This window comes from Canis lupus, chromosome X (assembly GCF_011100685.1).
Source record: "Canis lupus familiaris isolate Mischka breed German Shepherd chromosome X, alternate assembly UU_Cfam_GSD_1.0, whole genome shotgun sequence".
Taxonomy (NCBI): domain Eukaryota; kingdom Metazoa; phylum Chordata; class Mammalia; order Carnivora; family Canidae; genus Canis; species Canis lupus.
This window is the reverse complement of record NC_049260.1, coordinates 54,582,902-54,601,510: the sequence shown is the minus strand read 5'-3', so window position 1 is coordinate 54,601,510 and position 18,609 is coordinate 54,582,902. Positions and strand designations below refer to the sequence as shown.

The 18,609-nt window shown below is 36.8% G+C and overlaps 1 protein-coding gene across 1 annotated transcript in view; it reads right to left on the bottom strand.

The window, feature by feature from the left end:
• The window catches only part of EDA (ectodysplasin A), a 442,092-nt gene that overhangs the window by 107,671 nt on the left and 315,812 nt on the right, over positions 1-18,609 (bottom strand). The window contains 1 exon segment of the mRNA NM_001014770.2: positions 18,345-18,447. Within this exon segment, the coding sequence (NP_001014770.1) occupies positions 18,345-18,447 (103 nt within the window).

Here is an 18,609-nt window from a genome sequence, read left to right as displayed (position 1 = left end):
GAGAATCTAGGCTCACCCTGTCTCATGAATACAACTGGATAATTACCAAATCATCCAAAATACCCCAGAAATCAACCTGAAGACTGACAGAACAAACTCCACAACTAAAGAGAGATAAGAGGTCACATAAAAAAATTTAGGAAGTGGGCAGCCCAGGTGGCTCAGCGGTTTAGTGCTGCCTTCAGCCCGGGGTGTGATCCTGGAGACCCGGGATTGAGTCCCGCATCAGGCTCTCTGCATGGAACCTGTTTCTCCCTCTGCCTGTGTCTCTGCCTCATTAATAAATAAATAAATCTTTAAAAAAAAATTAGGAAGTGCAGAGATCTGGTTTAGGAGAGAAACGGACCCTGGCTGCTGTAGAGGGCAGGGAGCCATGGTTGTGCAGAAGGGTGAGAGAGAGAGGAACATACAGAGGAATGAACAAAAAGAATCTTTCCCTAAAGCAACTGGCTTAGAAAACAAGAAGAGTTGAATTTTGCGAGTTCTTACAATCAGTTGGGCTTAAACCCTGGAGGTTTAAAGGTAAGTAGGCTTGACTGGGAGGGCACTGTGAAGCTCTTCAGGAAAGGCAGACAAACAACTCATGGGCATACAGCATTGAAAGAGTGATCTGAAGAGTACCTAGGACACAGTGGGGAAATTATTTGCTCTTTTCAGACTCTAAGAGGCAGCATTCATGGAGATACAACTCCAGATACAAAGGAGCTGGCCAGAACCATTTCCCTCCTCCACTCTTTAGTATAAACACAGAACCACCTGTGGGAAGCAGCACAGTGTAGACACTGGCTGCGTACCTTGCTTATATTAAGCCTCACACCCCTGTGCTACAGTGGAACTGCCCTTTTCAGTCATACTTACCTCTGTCCCCATGTGGCAAGCTTTACCCCCAGAAGACCAGCATAAACCCCAGGTCATACCACATATCCCCACCAGAGTTTTTCAGGGCCCTAATTCTGGTGAAGGTGGCAAAAGGTCTTATTTCAGAAGCAAACCAAAGGAGACCTAATTAAAACTCACATATTCAGGCCAAGGACCAAACATTGCCCACAGCACACAAGGAAAGCTTCTGCAGATTATTGGTCTAAAGGATGGAGCAGCCGGAGCAGCAGAGCACACACAGCACACACTGGGGACATTCCCTTAAGTGCCAAGCCAAGGACACTACATGACCTGTTCTTCATAAGAAGATTACTTTTTAGGAGGCAGAGGTATAACTGTTTTTTCTAAAACACAGGAACATGCAGAGATGTAGAAAAAAATGAGAAAACAGAGGAATTCATCCCAAATGAAAGCATAAGATAAAGCCATGGCGAGAGATCTAAGCAAAACAGATATAAGTAACATACCTGATGGAGAATTTAAAGCAATGATCATAAGGATACTCACTGGGCTTGACAAAAGAACTGAAGACATCAGTGAGACCCTTACCACAGAGATAAGAGAATTTAAAAAGAATCAATGAAGAGTACAATAAACAAGATTAGAACCATGCTTGATGCAATGAATAGCAGGCTACAAGAAGCAGAAAGATGAATTAATGACCTAGAAGACAAAGTAGTGGAGTCAATGAAGCTGAAAAATGAGAATAGACTCAGAAAACTCAGTGACTCCATCAAATGTAATAACATACGTATTACCAGAGTCCTAGATGCAGGAGAGAAAGGGGGGCAGAAAATTTATTTGAAGAATTAATAGCTGAAAACATCCCTAATCTTGGGAAGGAAACAGACATCCAGATCCCAGAGGCACAGAGAACTTCTATCAAAATTAACAAAAGCAGACCCATGCCAGACATAATAATTTTTGCAAAATATAGTGTTAAAGAAGAAAATTTTAAAGCAGCAAGACAAAATAAGTAAGTGACTTACAAGGGAAAACCCATAAGGCTAGCAGATTTTTCAACAGAAATTTTGCAAGTCAGAAGAGAGTAGCATGATTTATTCAAAGTTTTGAATGGGACAACCTGTAGTGAAGAATACTCTATCTAGCAAGGCTATCATTCAGACAGAAACTGAGTTTGTGACCACTAAACCAGCCCTGTAAGAAATATTAAAAGGGACTCTGAGTGGAAAGAAGAGACCAAAAGTGAGAGTATAAAGGTAGGGAATAAGAAAGTAGTAAAATGAATATTTCTGTAAAAATCAATTAAGGAGCTCACACACAGAAGAGGACATAAAATATAAGAACATATATCTAAAATGTGCAGATGAGAGGAGAAAAGAATTGGCTCAAACATAAATGATAATCAACTTAATATACACTGCTGTATGCAGAACAGGTTACATATAAACCTAATGGAAACCATATACCAAAACCACCAATAAACTTGCCAGGAATAAAGACAAAGAAATCTAAATATATCACAAAAGAAAATCAGCGAATCATGAAAGAAAAAGACAAGAAAGGATCAGAGAAAATCTCCCCAAACAACAAAACAAGTAATAAAATGGCAATAAATACATATATATCAATAATTACTGTGAATGTAAATGTACTAAATGCTCCAATCAAAAGACATAGGGTGTCAAAATGGATAAGAAAACAAGTTCCATCCATGTGCTACCTATAAGAGACTCACTATAGATCTAAAGACACCTGCAGATTGAAAGTGAGAGGATGGAGAAACATCTATCATGCAAATGAATGTAAAAAAAAAAAGCCAGAGTAGCAATACTTATATTGCACAAACTGACTTTCAAACAAAGACTGTAACAAGAGACAAAGAAGGGAAGTATATAATAACAAGGGTGACAATCCAACAAGAAGATGCCAATTCTAAATATTTATTTGCCCAACGTGGGAGCACCCAAATACATAAAACAAAAACAAACATAAAGGAACTAAACTGATAATGTTGTAATGATAGTAGGGGACTTTAACACACTACTTACATGAATGGACAGACTATCTAAACAGAAGAAAATCAAGGAAAAAATGGCTTTGAACGACACACTGGACCAGATGGACTTAACAGATACAGTCAGAACATTCCATCCTAAAACAGCATAATACAATTCTTTTCAAGTGTACATGGAACAGTCTCCAGAATAGATCACATATTGGGGCACAAAACAGGCCTCAACAAATTTAAGAATGGAATTATACCATGCACATTTTCTGACCACAACACTACTAAACTAGAAATCAACCAGAAATAAAATCTGGAAAGACCACAAATACATTGAGGTTATATAACATGCTACTAAACAACACACGGGTTAATCAGAAACTAAAGAAGATATAAAAAAAATACACAAGAACACTACAATCTAAAACATTTGTGATGCAGCAAAAGTGGCTCTAAGAGGGAAGTTCATAACAATACAGGCCAACCTTAAGGAGCAAGAAAAATCTCAAACAATCTTACACCTAAAGGAGCTAGAAAAAGAAGAACACATAAAATCTAAAACCAGCAGAATGAAGGAAATAATAATGATTGGAGAAGAAATGAATGATGTAGAAACTAAAGAATAATTGAACAGATAAAATGAAATGGGAAGTTGGTTTTTTGAAAAGATCAACATAATTGATAAAGCTCTAGCCAGTTATTTAAAAGAAAAGAAAAGGACTAAAATAAATAAAATCACAAATGAGAGAGGAGAAATAATAACCAACACAACCAACACCACAGACAAACAATTCTAAGAGAATATTAAAAACTATATGTCCCAAAATGGGACAACCTTGAAAAAATGGATAAATTCCTAGAAACATATAAATTACCAAAACTGAAACAGTAAAAAATAGAAAATTTGAACAGACTAATCACCAGTAACAAAAATGAATCAGTAGTCAAAATATTCCCAAGAGATGGCTTCACGGGCATATTCTATCAAATATTAGAAGAAGAATTAATACTTATCCCTCTTAAACTATTCCAAAAAATAGAAAAGGAAGGAAAACTTTAAAATTCATTCTATGGGGCAAGCATTATCCTGATACCAAAACCAGATAAAGACCTCACTTAAAAAAAAAAAAGAAATACAGGGCAATATTCCTGATAAACATAGATAACAAAAATCATCAGGAAATACTGGCTACCAAATCCAAAAATACAGTAAAAAAATCATTCTCCAAAATCAAGTGGGCTTTGTTTTTTCCGGGTTGCAAAGGTATTTCAATGTTTGTGAATCAATCAAATTGATATATCATGTTAGTAAAGAAAGGAGAAGAGCCATGTAATTCTTTCAATAGAGGCAGAGAAAGATATTGGCAAAGTTATAATATCCATTCATGATAAAAATCCTCAACAAAGTAGTTTTAGAGGGAATATACCTCAACATAATAAACGCTGTATATGAAAAACCTATCCTTAATGGAGCATTATCCTTAATGGAGAAAAACTGAAAGCTTTTTTTCCTAAGTTCGGGAAAAAAAAGATTAGGATATCCACTCTCACCACCTTTAGTGAGCATAGTACTGGAAGTCCCAGCTACAGCAATCAGACAACAAAAACAAATAAAAGCCATCCAAGTCAGGAAGGAAGAAATAAAACTTTCACTATTTGCAGAGGACATGATACTCTATACAGAAAACCTGAAAGAGTTCACCAAAAAACTAGAACTAATCAACAAACTCAGTAACACAGGATACAAAATCAATGTATAGAAATTGGTTGTATTTCTATACACCAATGATGAAGCACCAGAAAGAGAAATTAAGAAAACAATTCATTTATTATTGCACCCAAAATAATAAGATACCTAGGAATAAACCTAATGATAGAGGTGAAAGACCTGTACTCTGAAAAGTATAAAACACTGATAAAAGATACTGAAGATGAGATGAATGCTCATGGATTGGAAGAACAAATAGTGTTAAAATGTCTATTGTACCCAAGGCAATCTACAGATTTAATGTAATCCCCATCAAAATACCACCAGCATTTTTCACAGAGCTAGAGGAAACAATCCTAAAATTTGAATGGAACCACAAAAACTCAAATAGACAAAACAATCTTGAAAAAGACAAAGCAAAGCTGGAGGCATCACAATTCTGGAGTTCAAGTTATAAGACAAAGCTGTAGTGATCAAAACAGGATGGTAGTGGTACAAAAATAGATACATAGATCAGTAGAGCAGAACTGAATATCCAGAAAGGAACCCAAAACTCTATGGTCAATTAATCTTCAACAAAGCAGGAAAGAATATCCAATGGGAAAAAGAACATCACTTAAAAAATAGTGTTAGGACAACTGAACAGCAACATACAAAGGAGAGAAACTGGACCACTTTCTTACACTGTACACAAAAATAAACTCAAAATTGATGAAAGACCTAAATGTAAAAAAAAAAAAAAAAAAAAAAAAAAAGAAAAGAAAGACCTAAATGTGAGTCATGAAACCATGAAAATCCTAGAAAGAGAACATAGGCAGTAACTTTTTGACATTAGCCATAGCAACTTTTTTCTAGATAGGTCTGAGGCAAAGGTAACAAAAGCAAAAATAAACCATTGAGACTGTATCAAAACAGATAGCTTCTGCACAGCAAAGGAAACAATCATCAAAACTAAAAGGCAGGGATCCCTGGGTGGCGCAGCGGTTTAGCGCCTGCCTTTGGCCCAGGGCGTGATCCTGGAGACCCGGGACCGAATCCCACGTCGGGCTCCCAGTGCATGGAGCCTGCTTCTCCTTCTGCCCGTGTCTCTGCCTCTCTCTCTCTCTCTCTCTCTCTCTGTGACTATCATAAATAAATAAAAATTAAAAAAAAAAAACTTAAAAAAAAAAAAAACTAAAAGGCAACCTGTGTAATGGGAGAAGGTATTTGCAAATGACATATCTGATAAAGCGTTAGTATTCAAGATATATAAACAACTTATAAAACACAACACCCAAAAAACAAGTAATCCAATAAAAATGGGCAGAAGATATGAACATTTTTCCAGAGAAGACATACAGATGGCCAACTGAAAGTTGCTCAACATCACTGATCAGGGAAATTTTTTTAAAAAATATTTATTTATTATTTATGATAGACATATATATAGAGAGAGGCAGAGTCACAGGAGGAGGGAGAAGCAGGCTCCATGCCAGGAGCCTGATGCGGGACTCGATTCTGGGACTCCAGGATCGCACCCTGGGCCAAAAGCAGGCGCTAAACCACTGAGCCACCCAGGGACGCCCCCATCAGGGAAATTAAAATAAAAACTGTAAGGTATACCACCTCACGCTTGTCAGAATAGCTAAAAACAACACAAAAAAATAACAGGTGTTGGGACGCCTGGGTGGCTCAGTGGTTGAGCGTCTGCCTTTCGCTTAGGGCATGATCCCGGGGTCAGAGGATCGAGTCCCACATCGGGCTCTCTGTGTGGAGCCTGCTTCTCCCTCTGCCTGTGTCTCTGTCTCTCTCTCTCTGTGTTTCTCATGAATAAATAAATTTTAAAAATCTTTTAAAAAAAAATAACAGGTGTTGGTAAGGATGTGGAGAAAGGGGAATGCTCTTGCACTTTTGGTGGGAATGCAAACTGATGCAGCCACTCTGGGAAATAGTATGGAGATTCCTCCTCAAAAAAGTACAAATAGAACTAACCTATGACCCAGCAATCCCACTTCTAGGTATTTGCTCAAAGAATACAAAAATCCTAATCCAAAGGAATACATGTACCCCAGTATTCATAGCAGCATTATGTACAATAGCCAAATTATGGAAATTGCCCAAGTGTCCATCGACTGATGAATGGATAAAGAAGATAGGTGATACTGGGTCCTATATTTAACTGAGGAAATCACTGAATTCTACCTCGGAAATTTATAATACACTACATGTTAATTAATTGAACTTAAACAAAAATTTTAAAATTACTCAAAAAAAGAAGATAGGTTATAAATAGGTGATAGGGATTTTACTAAATTGTACACCTGAAACTAATGTTACACTGTATGTTAACTGGAATTTAAATAAAAACTTTTAAAAAAGTGTGCTCTTAATCCTCTGTCTGTTTCACCCATCCCTCCTGTGCCAACCACCAATTTGTTCTCTATATTTAAGCATCTGTTTTTGTCTTTTCTTTGTACAGTTTTTGTTTCTTAAATTCCACATATGAATAAAATCACATAGTATTTGTATTTCTCTGATTTATTTCACTTAGTATTATATCCTCTAGATCCATCCATGTTGTTACAAATGGCAAGATTTTATTCTTTTTGTGGCTGAGTAATATTCCACTGTATGTATGTGTGTGTGTGTGTGTGTGTGTGTATATATATATATATATATATATATATATATATATATATATATATCACATCTTTTTTATCTATTCATCTATTGATGGACACCTTGGGCTGCTTCCATAATTTGGCTATTATACGTAATGCTGCAATAAACACAGGGGTGCAAATATCTTCTTGAATTAGCGTTTCAATTGATTTGGGTAAATATCCAGCAATGGAATTACTGGATCATATTGTAATTCTTTTTTAAATTTTTTGAAGAATCTCCATAGTATTTTCCACAATCGTATCAATTTGCATTCCCTTCAACAGCACAGAAAATTTCCTTTTTCTCCATATTCTTGCCAACACTTGTTATTTTTTTTTATTTTTTATTTTAGCTATTCTGACAAGTATAAAATGATACTTATGTAGTTTTAATTTGCAATACCCTGATGATTAATGATGTTGAACATCTTTTCATTTGTGTTGGCCATCTGTATGTCTTCTTTGAAAAATATTTATTCACCATCTCTGTTCATTTAAAATTGTTCATTTAAAATTTTTTGGTGTTGAGTTGTATAAGGTCTTCATATATTTAAGATATTAACCCTTTACTGGAAATATTGTTTGCAAATATCTACTCTCATTCACTAAATTGCCTTTTTGTTTTGTTGATAGTTTCCTTCACTATGCAAAAGATTTTATTTTTTTTCTAGTTCTTAATTTCTTAATACTTTAATTTAGCTTTTGTTTCCCTTGTCAGAGGACACATATCTAGAAAATGTTTCTATGGTCAATTTCAAAGAAATTATTAAAATTATGCTTTATTCTAGGAATTTTCTAATTTCAGGTCTCATATTTAGATATTTAAACCACTTTCAGCTTATTTTTGTGTATGGTGTAGGACAGTGGTCCAGTTTTATTCTTTTCCATGTAGTTTTCCCAGCACAATTTGTTGAAGAGACTGCTTTTCCCTCAAGCTTGGGACCAAAAAAGCTTGGGTTTATTTCTGGACTCTCTATTCTGTTTCATTGATTTATGTGTCTATTTTTGTACCAGTAGCATAGTTTTTTGATTATTACACCTATGTAGTATATTTTGAAATCTGGGATTGTGATACCTCCAGCTTTGTTCTTTTTCAAGACTGTTTCAGTTATTTGAGGTCTTTTGTGATTCCATACAAATTTCAGGATTATTTGTTCTAGTTTCATGAAAAATGTTGATGGTATTTTGATAGAGATTGCATTGAGTGTCAAGATTACTTTGGGCATCATTGGGCATTTTAACAATTTTGTTCTTCAAATCCATAGGCATGGAATATATTTCCATCTATTTGTGTCATCTTCAGATTTTTTCACCAATGTTTTGTAGTTTTTGGAGTACAGGTTTTTCACCTCCTTGGTTAAGTTTATTCCTAGGTACTTTATTATTTTTGGTGCAATTACAAATGAGATTGTTTTCTTAATTTCTCTACTATTTCATTGTCAGTGTATAGAAATGCAACAGATTTCTGTACATTGACTTTGTATCCTGTGACTTTCACTGAGTTCATTTATCAGTTGTGGCAGGTTTTTGGTGGAGTCTTTTAGGTTTTTATATATAGTATCATGTCATCCTCAGAGAACAAAATTTTACTTTTTCTTTGCTGAATCTGGATACCTTTTATTTCTTTTTGTTGTCCGATTGCCGTGGCTAGGACTTCCAGTACTATGTTGAAGAAAAGTGGAGAGATTGGACATACTTGTCTTGTTTCTAATCTTAGATGAAAAGCTCTCAGTTTTTCTCCATTGAGAATGATATTAGCTGTGGGTTTTTCATATATGATCTTCATTATGTTGAGGTATGTTCCCTCTAAACCTACTTTGTTGAGAATTTTTTTTAAAGATTTTAAAAATTTATTTATTCATGAGCAACACAGAGAGAGAGACTGAGAGAGAGGCAGAGACACAGGCAGAGGGAGAAGCAGGCTCCATGCAGGGAGCCCGACGTGGGACTCCATACCGGGTCTCCAGGATCACGACCCGGGCTGCAGGCGGCACGAAACCGCTGGGCCACCGGGGCTGCCCTGTTGAGAATCTTTAATCATAAATGGATGTTGTACTTTGTCAAAAGCTTTTCTGCATTGATTTTGCTCTTTTTCTTTTCTGTTGTTATTTTGATGTATCACATAATTTATGAATATTGTACCACATTTGCATCCCTGGAATAAATCTCACTTGATCGTGATGAATGAGTTCTTAAATTGTTATATCTGGTTAGCTAATATTGTGTTGAAGATTTTTGTGTCTATGTTCATTAGAGTATAGGCCTCTAGTTTTCTTTCTTTGTAGTGTCTTTTTATGGTTTTGGTATCAGGATAGTGCTGCCCTTATGGAGTTCATTTCAAAGCTTTCTTTTCTCTTTTATTTTTGGGAATAATTTAAGTAGGATAGGTACTAATTCTTCTTTAAATGTTTGGTAGAACTTACCTGTGAAGCCCTTTTGTCCTGGACTTTTGCTTGTTGGGTCTTTTTTTTAATTACTAACTCAAATTCACTGCGAGTAATAGGTCTATCCAAATTATGTAACTCTTCCTGTTCAAATTTTGAAGCTTATATGTTTCTAGGAATTATCCATTTCTTTGAGGTTGTTCAATTTATTGGCATATAATTTTTCATAATATTATCTTATAATTGTTTGCATTTCTCTAGTGCTGGCTGTTATTTGTCCTTCATTTCTGATTTTATTTATTCAAGTCATTTCTCTCTCTCTCTTTGATGAGTCTGGCTAAAGGTTTATTAATTTTGTTTATCTTTTCGGGGAATGAGCTCCTAGTTTCAATGATCTGTTTTATTGTTTTGTCAGCCTCTATTTAATTTATTTCTGCTCTAATCTTTATTATGTCCAACCTTCTAGTGACTTTGGGCCTTATTTGTTTTTATTTTTCTAGCTCCTTTAGATTAAAAGTTAGGTTGTTTATTTGAGATTTTTCTTGCTTTTTGATGTAGGCCTGTATTCCTATAATCTCCCCTTTAGAATGGCTTTTGCTGCATCCCAACAATTTTGAATCACTGCTTTTTCATTTTCATCTGTCTTTATGTATTTTTTTATTTCCTCTTTGATTTCTTGGTTGACCCATTCATTGTTTATAAGCATGTCATTTAACCTTCATGTATTTGTGTTCTTTCTAGATTTTTTTCTTGTGATTTCTGGTTTTGTACCACTGTAGTCAGAAAAAATGCACAACATGATTTCAATCTTTTAAAACTTACTGGGATTTGTTTTGTGGCCTAACATGTGATCTATTCTGGAGAATGTTCCATGTGCACTTGAAAAGAATGTGTAGTCTGCCACTTTAGGATGGGATGTTCTGAATATATTTGTTAGGTCCATCTGGTCCAGTGTGTCATTGAAAGCCACTGTTTCCTTGTTGATTTTTTGTTTGGATGATCTATTCATTGATGTAAGTAGGGTGTTAAAGTCCTCTATTATGGTATTATTGTCAGTTTCTTTTTTTTAATCTGTTAATAGTTGTCTTTTGCACTTGGGTAGTCCTATATTGGGTACATAAATATTTAAAATTGTTATATCCTCTTGTAGGATTGTTCCCTTTATTATTATGTAGTGTTCTTCTATGTCTCTTGTTACAATCTTTGTAAGTCTGATTTGTCTGATAGAACTACTGCTACCTTAGTTTCTTTTTTGCTTCTGTTTGCATGGCAAATGTTTTTCCATCTCTTCACTTTCAATTTCCATGAGTTTTTAGGTCTGAAGTAAGTCTCTTGTAGGCAGCATTGCTTTCTTATCCATTCAGTCACCTATATCTTATGATTGGAGCATTTAGTTCATTTACATTAAAATTATAAATAGGTATATACTTATTACCATTTTGTTACTTGTTTTAAGTGTTTCTTTAGTTAGTTAATTAATTAATTTATTTATTTAAATTTTAAAAATTTATTCATTTCAGAGGGCATGCAGGAGTGGGAGGAAGGGTGGAGGGACAAGCAGATTCCCCACTGAGTGGGGAGCCTGATGCGGGGCTTGATCTAAGGACCCTGAGATCATGGCCTGAGCAAAAGTCAGGCACTTAACTGACTAAGCCACCCCAGGCCCCCCTTTTGTAGTTCTTTTCTCTTCCTTTCTTCTCTTGTTTTTTTTTTCCCTTGTGGTTTGATGGCTTTATTTACTGATATGCTTGGATTCCTTTCTCTATATTTCTTTGCGTATCCATTAAGAGTTTTTGATTTCTGGTTACTATTGGTTCATATATAACATCTCATGCATATAGCAGTCTATATTAAGTTGATAGGTTTTGACCCATTCTCAATCTCAGGCTCCTCCACCTCCACCTACCTGAATTCTTGAATCCTTTTCTGTACCGCTTTACTCTGTATCTCCCCATTTTTTCTTATCTCAGAAATAGCAATTCTACAGTCTAGTGCCTTAGGTCCAAAACTGTGGGGTCATCTTTGGCTCTTTTCTGTCTTTCATACCATTTATATAATCAATCTGACAATCCTGTCAGTGATTCTTTGAAATCTATCCAGTATCTGACCACTATATCTCACTACTCATATTGTTCCCATCCTGGTCTAAACCATCATCTTTTCCCTGGATTATTGGTATATTCCCCTAACAGGTCTTTCTGCTTCTGTTCTTTCTCACTGTATCTAATTTCTCATTTATTTAATATTTTATTAATTTTTAATTTTAGTTCTAGTACAATTTACATAAATGTTATATTAGTTTCAGGTGTACAATATAGTGATTCAATAATTCAATACACCACCTGGTGCTTATCATGGCAAGGGCCCTCCTTAATCCCTACTTCCCCAGGCACCTCCCCTCTGGTAACCATCATTTGTTCTCTATAGTCTGTTTCTTGGTTTGTCTCTCTCATTTTTTCCTTTCCTCATTTGTTTTGTTTCTTAAATTTCACATATGAGTGAAATCCTACTGCATTTATCTTTCTTTAACTTATTTCACTTAGCATTATACTCTATAGCTTCATTGATGTCACTGCAAATGGCAAGATTTCATCATTCTTTATGGCTGAAAAATATTCCATTGTATATATATACCATAACTTTTTATCCATTCATCAATTGATGGACCCTTTGGCCACTGCCACAGTTTGGCTATTGTGAATAACGCTGCTATAAACATAGGGCTGCATGTATCCCTTTGAATTAGTGTTCTTGTATTCTTTGGGTAAATTCCCAGTAGTGGGATTGCTGGATCATAAGGTAGTTCTATTTTTAACTTTCTGAGGAACCTCCATACTCTTTTCCAGAGTGGCTGTACCAGTTTGCATTCCCACCAACAGTGTCTGCAGCTATTTTTTTTTTTTTTTGCACCTATTTTCAATACAGCAGGAAGAAGGATTCTATTAGAACAGAGGCCAGATCTTGTCAAATCTCTGCTCAAAATCCTCCAATTGGTCCCCATCTTACACAGTATAAACTTCAGAGTCCTTACCTTGTCCTACAAGGGTCTATGTTTGAGTTTGCCCACTGAACTCATCTCCTTCTCCTCCTTGCTCACTCTGCTCCTAGCCACACTGATATTTCGAGAACATACCAAGAATTTTTCTGTAACAGAGCATTTGTATTTATTATTTCTTCTATCCCTCTCCTCTTCAAAATATAATATGAAGAGCCCATACTTTCATTTCATTCAGATCCCTTCTGAAATGTTTCCTTAATAGAGGGGCCTTCCCTGATAATTTTATAGCACACACCCCATCACATTCTCTCCTTTTGCCCAGCTCTATTTCCACAACATTTAACACCACCAATTTTATTTATTGTCCATTTTCTTTACATTGTAAGGTAAGCTCATAGAGGTAAAAAAGAAATGTATTGGGATCCCTGGGTGGCGCAGCGGTTTGGCGCCTGCCTTTGGCCCAGGGCGCGATCCTGGAGACCCGGGATCGAATCCCACGTCGGGCTCTCGGTGCATGGAGCCTGCTTCTCCCTCTGCCAGTGTCTCTGCCTCTCTCTCTCTCTCTGTGACTATCATAAATAAATTAAAAAAAAAGAAATGTATTTTAAGAGTCTACTATGTGCCATGTCCTTTTCTAGACATGGGGATATAAAAGTGAATAAAACAGATAATACCACTATACTTCTGGCATTTCCATTATAGAATTATATAAGCTGCTATATTTTCTCAGTAAATATCTGAGGAACGCATTGAATGAAAATAGCATAGACTCAATAGAGTAATAGGAATGGTTCAAAAGTAAACAATATTTAGATTGGCTCCTCATTCTTTAACTCATTAATCACTCAACCCATATAAAGAAATGGATCTGTAGCTTCCTAGGTGAAAAGCTAGAGATTTATTTGAATCCCAGGGCCTCCAGACATTCTATACTCCAACCACTAAGGGCTCTTGTGTTTCTCCTAAGTATTCTGTTTAAAGAAAAATATCTGAAGTCATCCAAATTGGCAAGGAAGAAGCCAAAACTTTCACTCCTTAAAGAAGACATGCTACTCTATGTAGAAAACTCAAAAGACTCCACCAAAAAATTGCTAGAACTGCCTCATGAATTCAGCAAAGTCACAGGATATAACCTTAATGTATTTCTGTACACCAATGATGAAGCTCCAGAAAGAGAAATCAAGGAGTACACCCCATTTACAATTGCCCTTAAAACCATAAGTCACCGAGGAATAAATGTAACCAAAGAGGTGAAAGCCCTGGACTCTGAAAACTATAAAATGCTGATGAAAGAAACTGAAGAGGACACAAAGATGTGGAAAAACATTCCATGCTCACAGATTGAAAGAACAAATATTGTTAAATGTCTCTACTACCCAAAGCAATCTACAGATTTACTGCAATCCCCATCAAAATACCACCAGCATTTTTCACAGAATTAGAGCAAACCATCCTAAAATGCGTATGGAACCACAAAAGATCCCAAATAGCCAAAGTAATGTTGAAAAAGAAAAGCAAAGTGGAGGTATCACAACCCCAGGCTTCAAGCTGTATTACAAAGTTGTAATCATCAAGACAGTATGGTTCTGGCACAAAAACAGACACATAGATCAACGGAACAGAATACAGAACCCAGAAATAGACCCACAACTATATGGTCAACTAATCTTCAACAGAGCAGGAAAGAATATCCAATGGGAAAAAAGACAATCTCTTCAACAAAGGGTGTTGGGAAAACTGGACAGCAGCAACACACAGAATGAAACTGGACCACTTTCTTATACCATACATTAAAAAAAATTCAAAATGGATGAAAGACCTAAATGTAAGACAGGAAACCATTGAAATCCTAGAAAAGAAAACAGGCAGTAACCTCTTTGACCTCAGCTGCCACAAATTCTTTACTAGACACATCTCTGGAGGCAAGAGAAACAAAAGCAAAAATGAACTACTGGGACCTCATCAAGACAAAAAGCTTCTGCACAGCAAAGGAAACAATAAAACTAAAAGGGAACCAACAGAATGGAAGAAGATATTTGCAAATGACATATTGGATAAAGGGTTAGTATCCAAAATCTATAAAGAACTTATCAAAATCAATGCCCCCAAAATAAAAAAATCCCAGTTAAGAGATGGGCAGAAGACATGAACAGACATTTCTCCAAAGAAGACATCCAGATGGCTAACAGACACATGAAAAGATGCCCAACATCCCTCATCATCAGGGAAATATAACTCAAAACCGCAATGAGATACCACCCCACACTTGTCAGAATGGCTAAAATTAGCAGCATAGGAAACAACAGATGTTGACAAGGATGCAGAGAAAGGGGAACCCTTTTGCACAGTTTGTGGGAATGCAAACTGGTACAGCCACTCTGGAAAACAGTATGGAGGTTCCTCAAAAAGTTAAAAATAGAACTACCCGGGGATCCCTGGTGGCTCAGCGGTTTAGCGCCTGCGTTTGTCTCAGGGCGCGATCCTGGAGTCCCGGGATCGAGTCCCACGTCGGGCTCCCGGCATGGAGCCTGCTTCTCCCTCCTCCTGTGTCTCTGCCTCTCTCTCTCTCTCTGCCTCTCTCTCTCTCTCTCTCTCTCTCTCTGTGTGTCTATCATAAATCAATCAATCAATCTTTAAAAAAAAAATAGAACTACCCTACCACTCAGAAATTGTACTACCAGGTATTTATCCAAAGGATACAAAAGTGCCGATTCCAAGGAGCACATGCACCCCAGGGTTTATAGCAGCACTATTAACAGTAGCCAAGTTATGGAAAGAGCCCAGCCCAAATGTTCATTGACTGATGAATGGATAAAGAAGATGTGGTATATATATTCAATGAACCACTACTCAGCAATCAAAAAGAATGAAATCTTGCCATTTGCAACAATGTGGATGGAACTAGACTGTATTATACTAAGTGAAATAAGCCAAAGACTTAATCGATATCATATGATTTCACTCATATGTGGAATTTAAGAATCAAAATGGATCAGCATAGAGGAAGGGAAGGAAAAAAAATAAGATAAAAACAGAGGGAAGCAAACATGAGACCCTTAACTACAGAGAACAAACTGAGGGTTGCTGGAGGGGAGGTTGGTGGGGAGGATGGGCTAAATGGGTGATGGGCATTAAAGAGAGAACTTGTTGGAATGAACACTGGGTGTTCTATGAAAGTGATGAATCACTAAAGTCTTCTCCTGAGACCGATACTATACTATATTTAACTAACTTGAATTTATTTTTTATTTTTATTTTTTTTACTAACTTGAATTTAAATTGAAAAATGAAAAATATCTGGTATTGCATGAGAAATTTGGCATTCACACAAAGTGACCAGAATCTAGTGACTATCAAACCAGGAGGAAATGAGATAAGGAGTGTTACAAATTAAGAAGAGAAGCTTCCACCTTGTCCAGAGAGGAAAAAAAAAAAAAAAAAACTTTGTACCAATATAGAATAAACACTAAAGAATATCAATAGCAGGGCAGCCTGGGTGGCCCAGCAGTTTGGCGCCACCTTCAGCCCAGGGCGTGATCCTCAAGACCGAGGATCCAGTCCCACATCGGGCTCCCTGCATGGAGCCTGCTTCTCCCTCTGCCTGTGTCTCTGCCTCTCTCTCTCTCTTTGTCTCATGAATAAATAAATAAAATCTGAAAAAAAAGAATATCAATAGCAGAGATGCCAGTAGCCAGATCCAGAGAAATTAGTGGGAGAGAGGAGGATACTGACTTCTTTTTTTTTTTAATATATTTTTTAAAGATTTTATTTATTTATTTATTGTAACACACACACACACACACAGAGAGAGAGAGAGAGAGAGAGAGAGAGAGAGAGAGAGAGAGACAGGCAGAGGGAGAAGCAGGCTCCATGCAGGGAACCTGACGTGGGACTCGATCCCGGAGCTCCAGGATCACACCCCAGGCTGTAGGCGGCGCTAAACACCGGGCTGCCCCGGATACTGACTTCTTTAAGAGAAAACTTGGGAGGCCAGATGAAGAGGCAAACTTTAGAATCTATTAGACTTCCCACTTGGAGGGAGAAAGGAAGACCATGCCCACTGCAGAAAGTGATATTGCTCTTACCACCTCACCCCTCTCCTCCTTAGCAACCAGGGAATATGAAAGATTTGGTGGTTCTAGAAGTAGCTTCAGGGGAAGAGTTAATGATAGAAAAACTGACATGTATCAAGGGTGAGATGATTAGGTGAGGAAAAGGACAATTATTCTCAGATCTCAGCTTCAACAATAGCCTTCTGATGACTGCCAGGAAACTGGCTGCAAGAAGTATGTGAATAATGGCTGCCTTTTACTTCGTGGACCACATTTCCGAGGATTGGCCTGGTGACTGATTATAGGTAAAGTGTCTGCTTTAAAGAATGGTCCTACTAGTCCAGTTCTCTATTCAAGGACTCAACAATGCTGTCACCTCCAGAGACTAGAAAATCCTACTTATTTCTCTGACTGTCCTTTTTTATTACAGAGCCCTTGTTGTGAGTCCTTGTTGTGAGCCCTTGTTGTGAGACTTCATTTAGTTCTAATTCTTGCTCCTACTGACAAATTCCTGGGCCCATTTCTTCAATAGCAAATGACTTCTGGAACAGCATACATCATTGGCCCTTACTGATATTGACAATATCAGCTTAAAAATCTCATTTTTATCTTTATATAGTCATATTGTTTTGCAACCCCCACCTGACATATAGCTTTGGCAGATGTAGGCAGACACATACTGTCTTTAAATCCAGGGATCCCTGGGTGGCGCAGCGGTTTAGCGCCTGTCTTTGGCCCAGGGCGCGATCCTGGAGACCCGGGATCGAATCCCACATCGGGCTCCCGGTGCATGGAGCCTGCTTCTCCCTCTGCCTGTGTCTCTGCCTCTCTCTCTCTCTCCGTGACTATCATAAATAAATAAAAAAAAAAAAAAAAAAAAAAAAAAAAAAAAAAAAAAAAAAAAAAAAAAATAAATCCAGATGTCTCTGCAGTAGTCAAGAGCTCTGTATTCTACAAATTCTTGTGTGAAGGAGGTACATTTGTCACTCGACAGAGTGATGTTGAAACAGCAATTCAAGGACCCTGCCCAGAAACCAATGCAACATTTTGTTATGCTCCACAAAATGCATTGCTAGTTAACTCAAATTTGTGTCACTCTCAGTAAGAAGGGTTTTAATGGCACATCATAACCTTGCTGAAGGGTAAATCAACATCATCAACTTACATTACAAACACCAACAGTTTCCCAGGTACTGAGCTAGATTCTAGAGTTATATAAAAGGAAATGAACCCCTGCCCTCAAGGATCTTACAGATGAGTTCTAAAAGTTCTAATTCATGTTTGAGCATCGTAGCTGATACTAACATTGACATAATTACCATTGGGATTAACACATCATATAAGTGCCATCATGACACTCTCAATTCCAAGAATAGGACTGAATCCTCTTGGATTTAGTAGATATGGGGTGTCCAAGAAAGATGAAGTCCTTATGGATGTGACCTTGAGAGATATAAATGCTACCATGGCTCTCAGATATACAGTGAAAGGACTGAAAACATCTAGGGTTGGAGGAGAGAGGATCTTTGTATATTCAGCTTTATTGTCAAGTTTTATGGACTGATTCATAGATTAGGCTGGAAAAAAATTTCTGTGACCTTTGGTCTATGGACAATATGTGAGATAGGGAAGCACATTTGAGAAGATAGCTCTCACAAGTGTACTTCTCATTTATCATAACGTGTGATAAAAGATCACCCAAATATACTTACCATCTGTTCCTTCACTGTTTTTGCTTCTTTTATTGCGGCGAAAACGCCTTTCATCTTCAGAGTATGATTTTTCCTCAGGGAAGAAGAAATTCAGAAGGGCCATCTACAAAAATAAAAAGTAGATGAGTCAAAGGTTGACCCTAGTCAACCATAGCTAACATAAAAAAAAAACTGGCTTTCTTTAGACAGTCTACCTTCACCTTAAATCTGTGTGTCTAAAACCTGAGCCCATCTTCTCCATTGTACAAATATATTTCATCTTTGT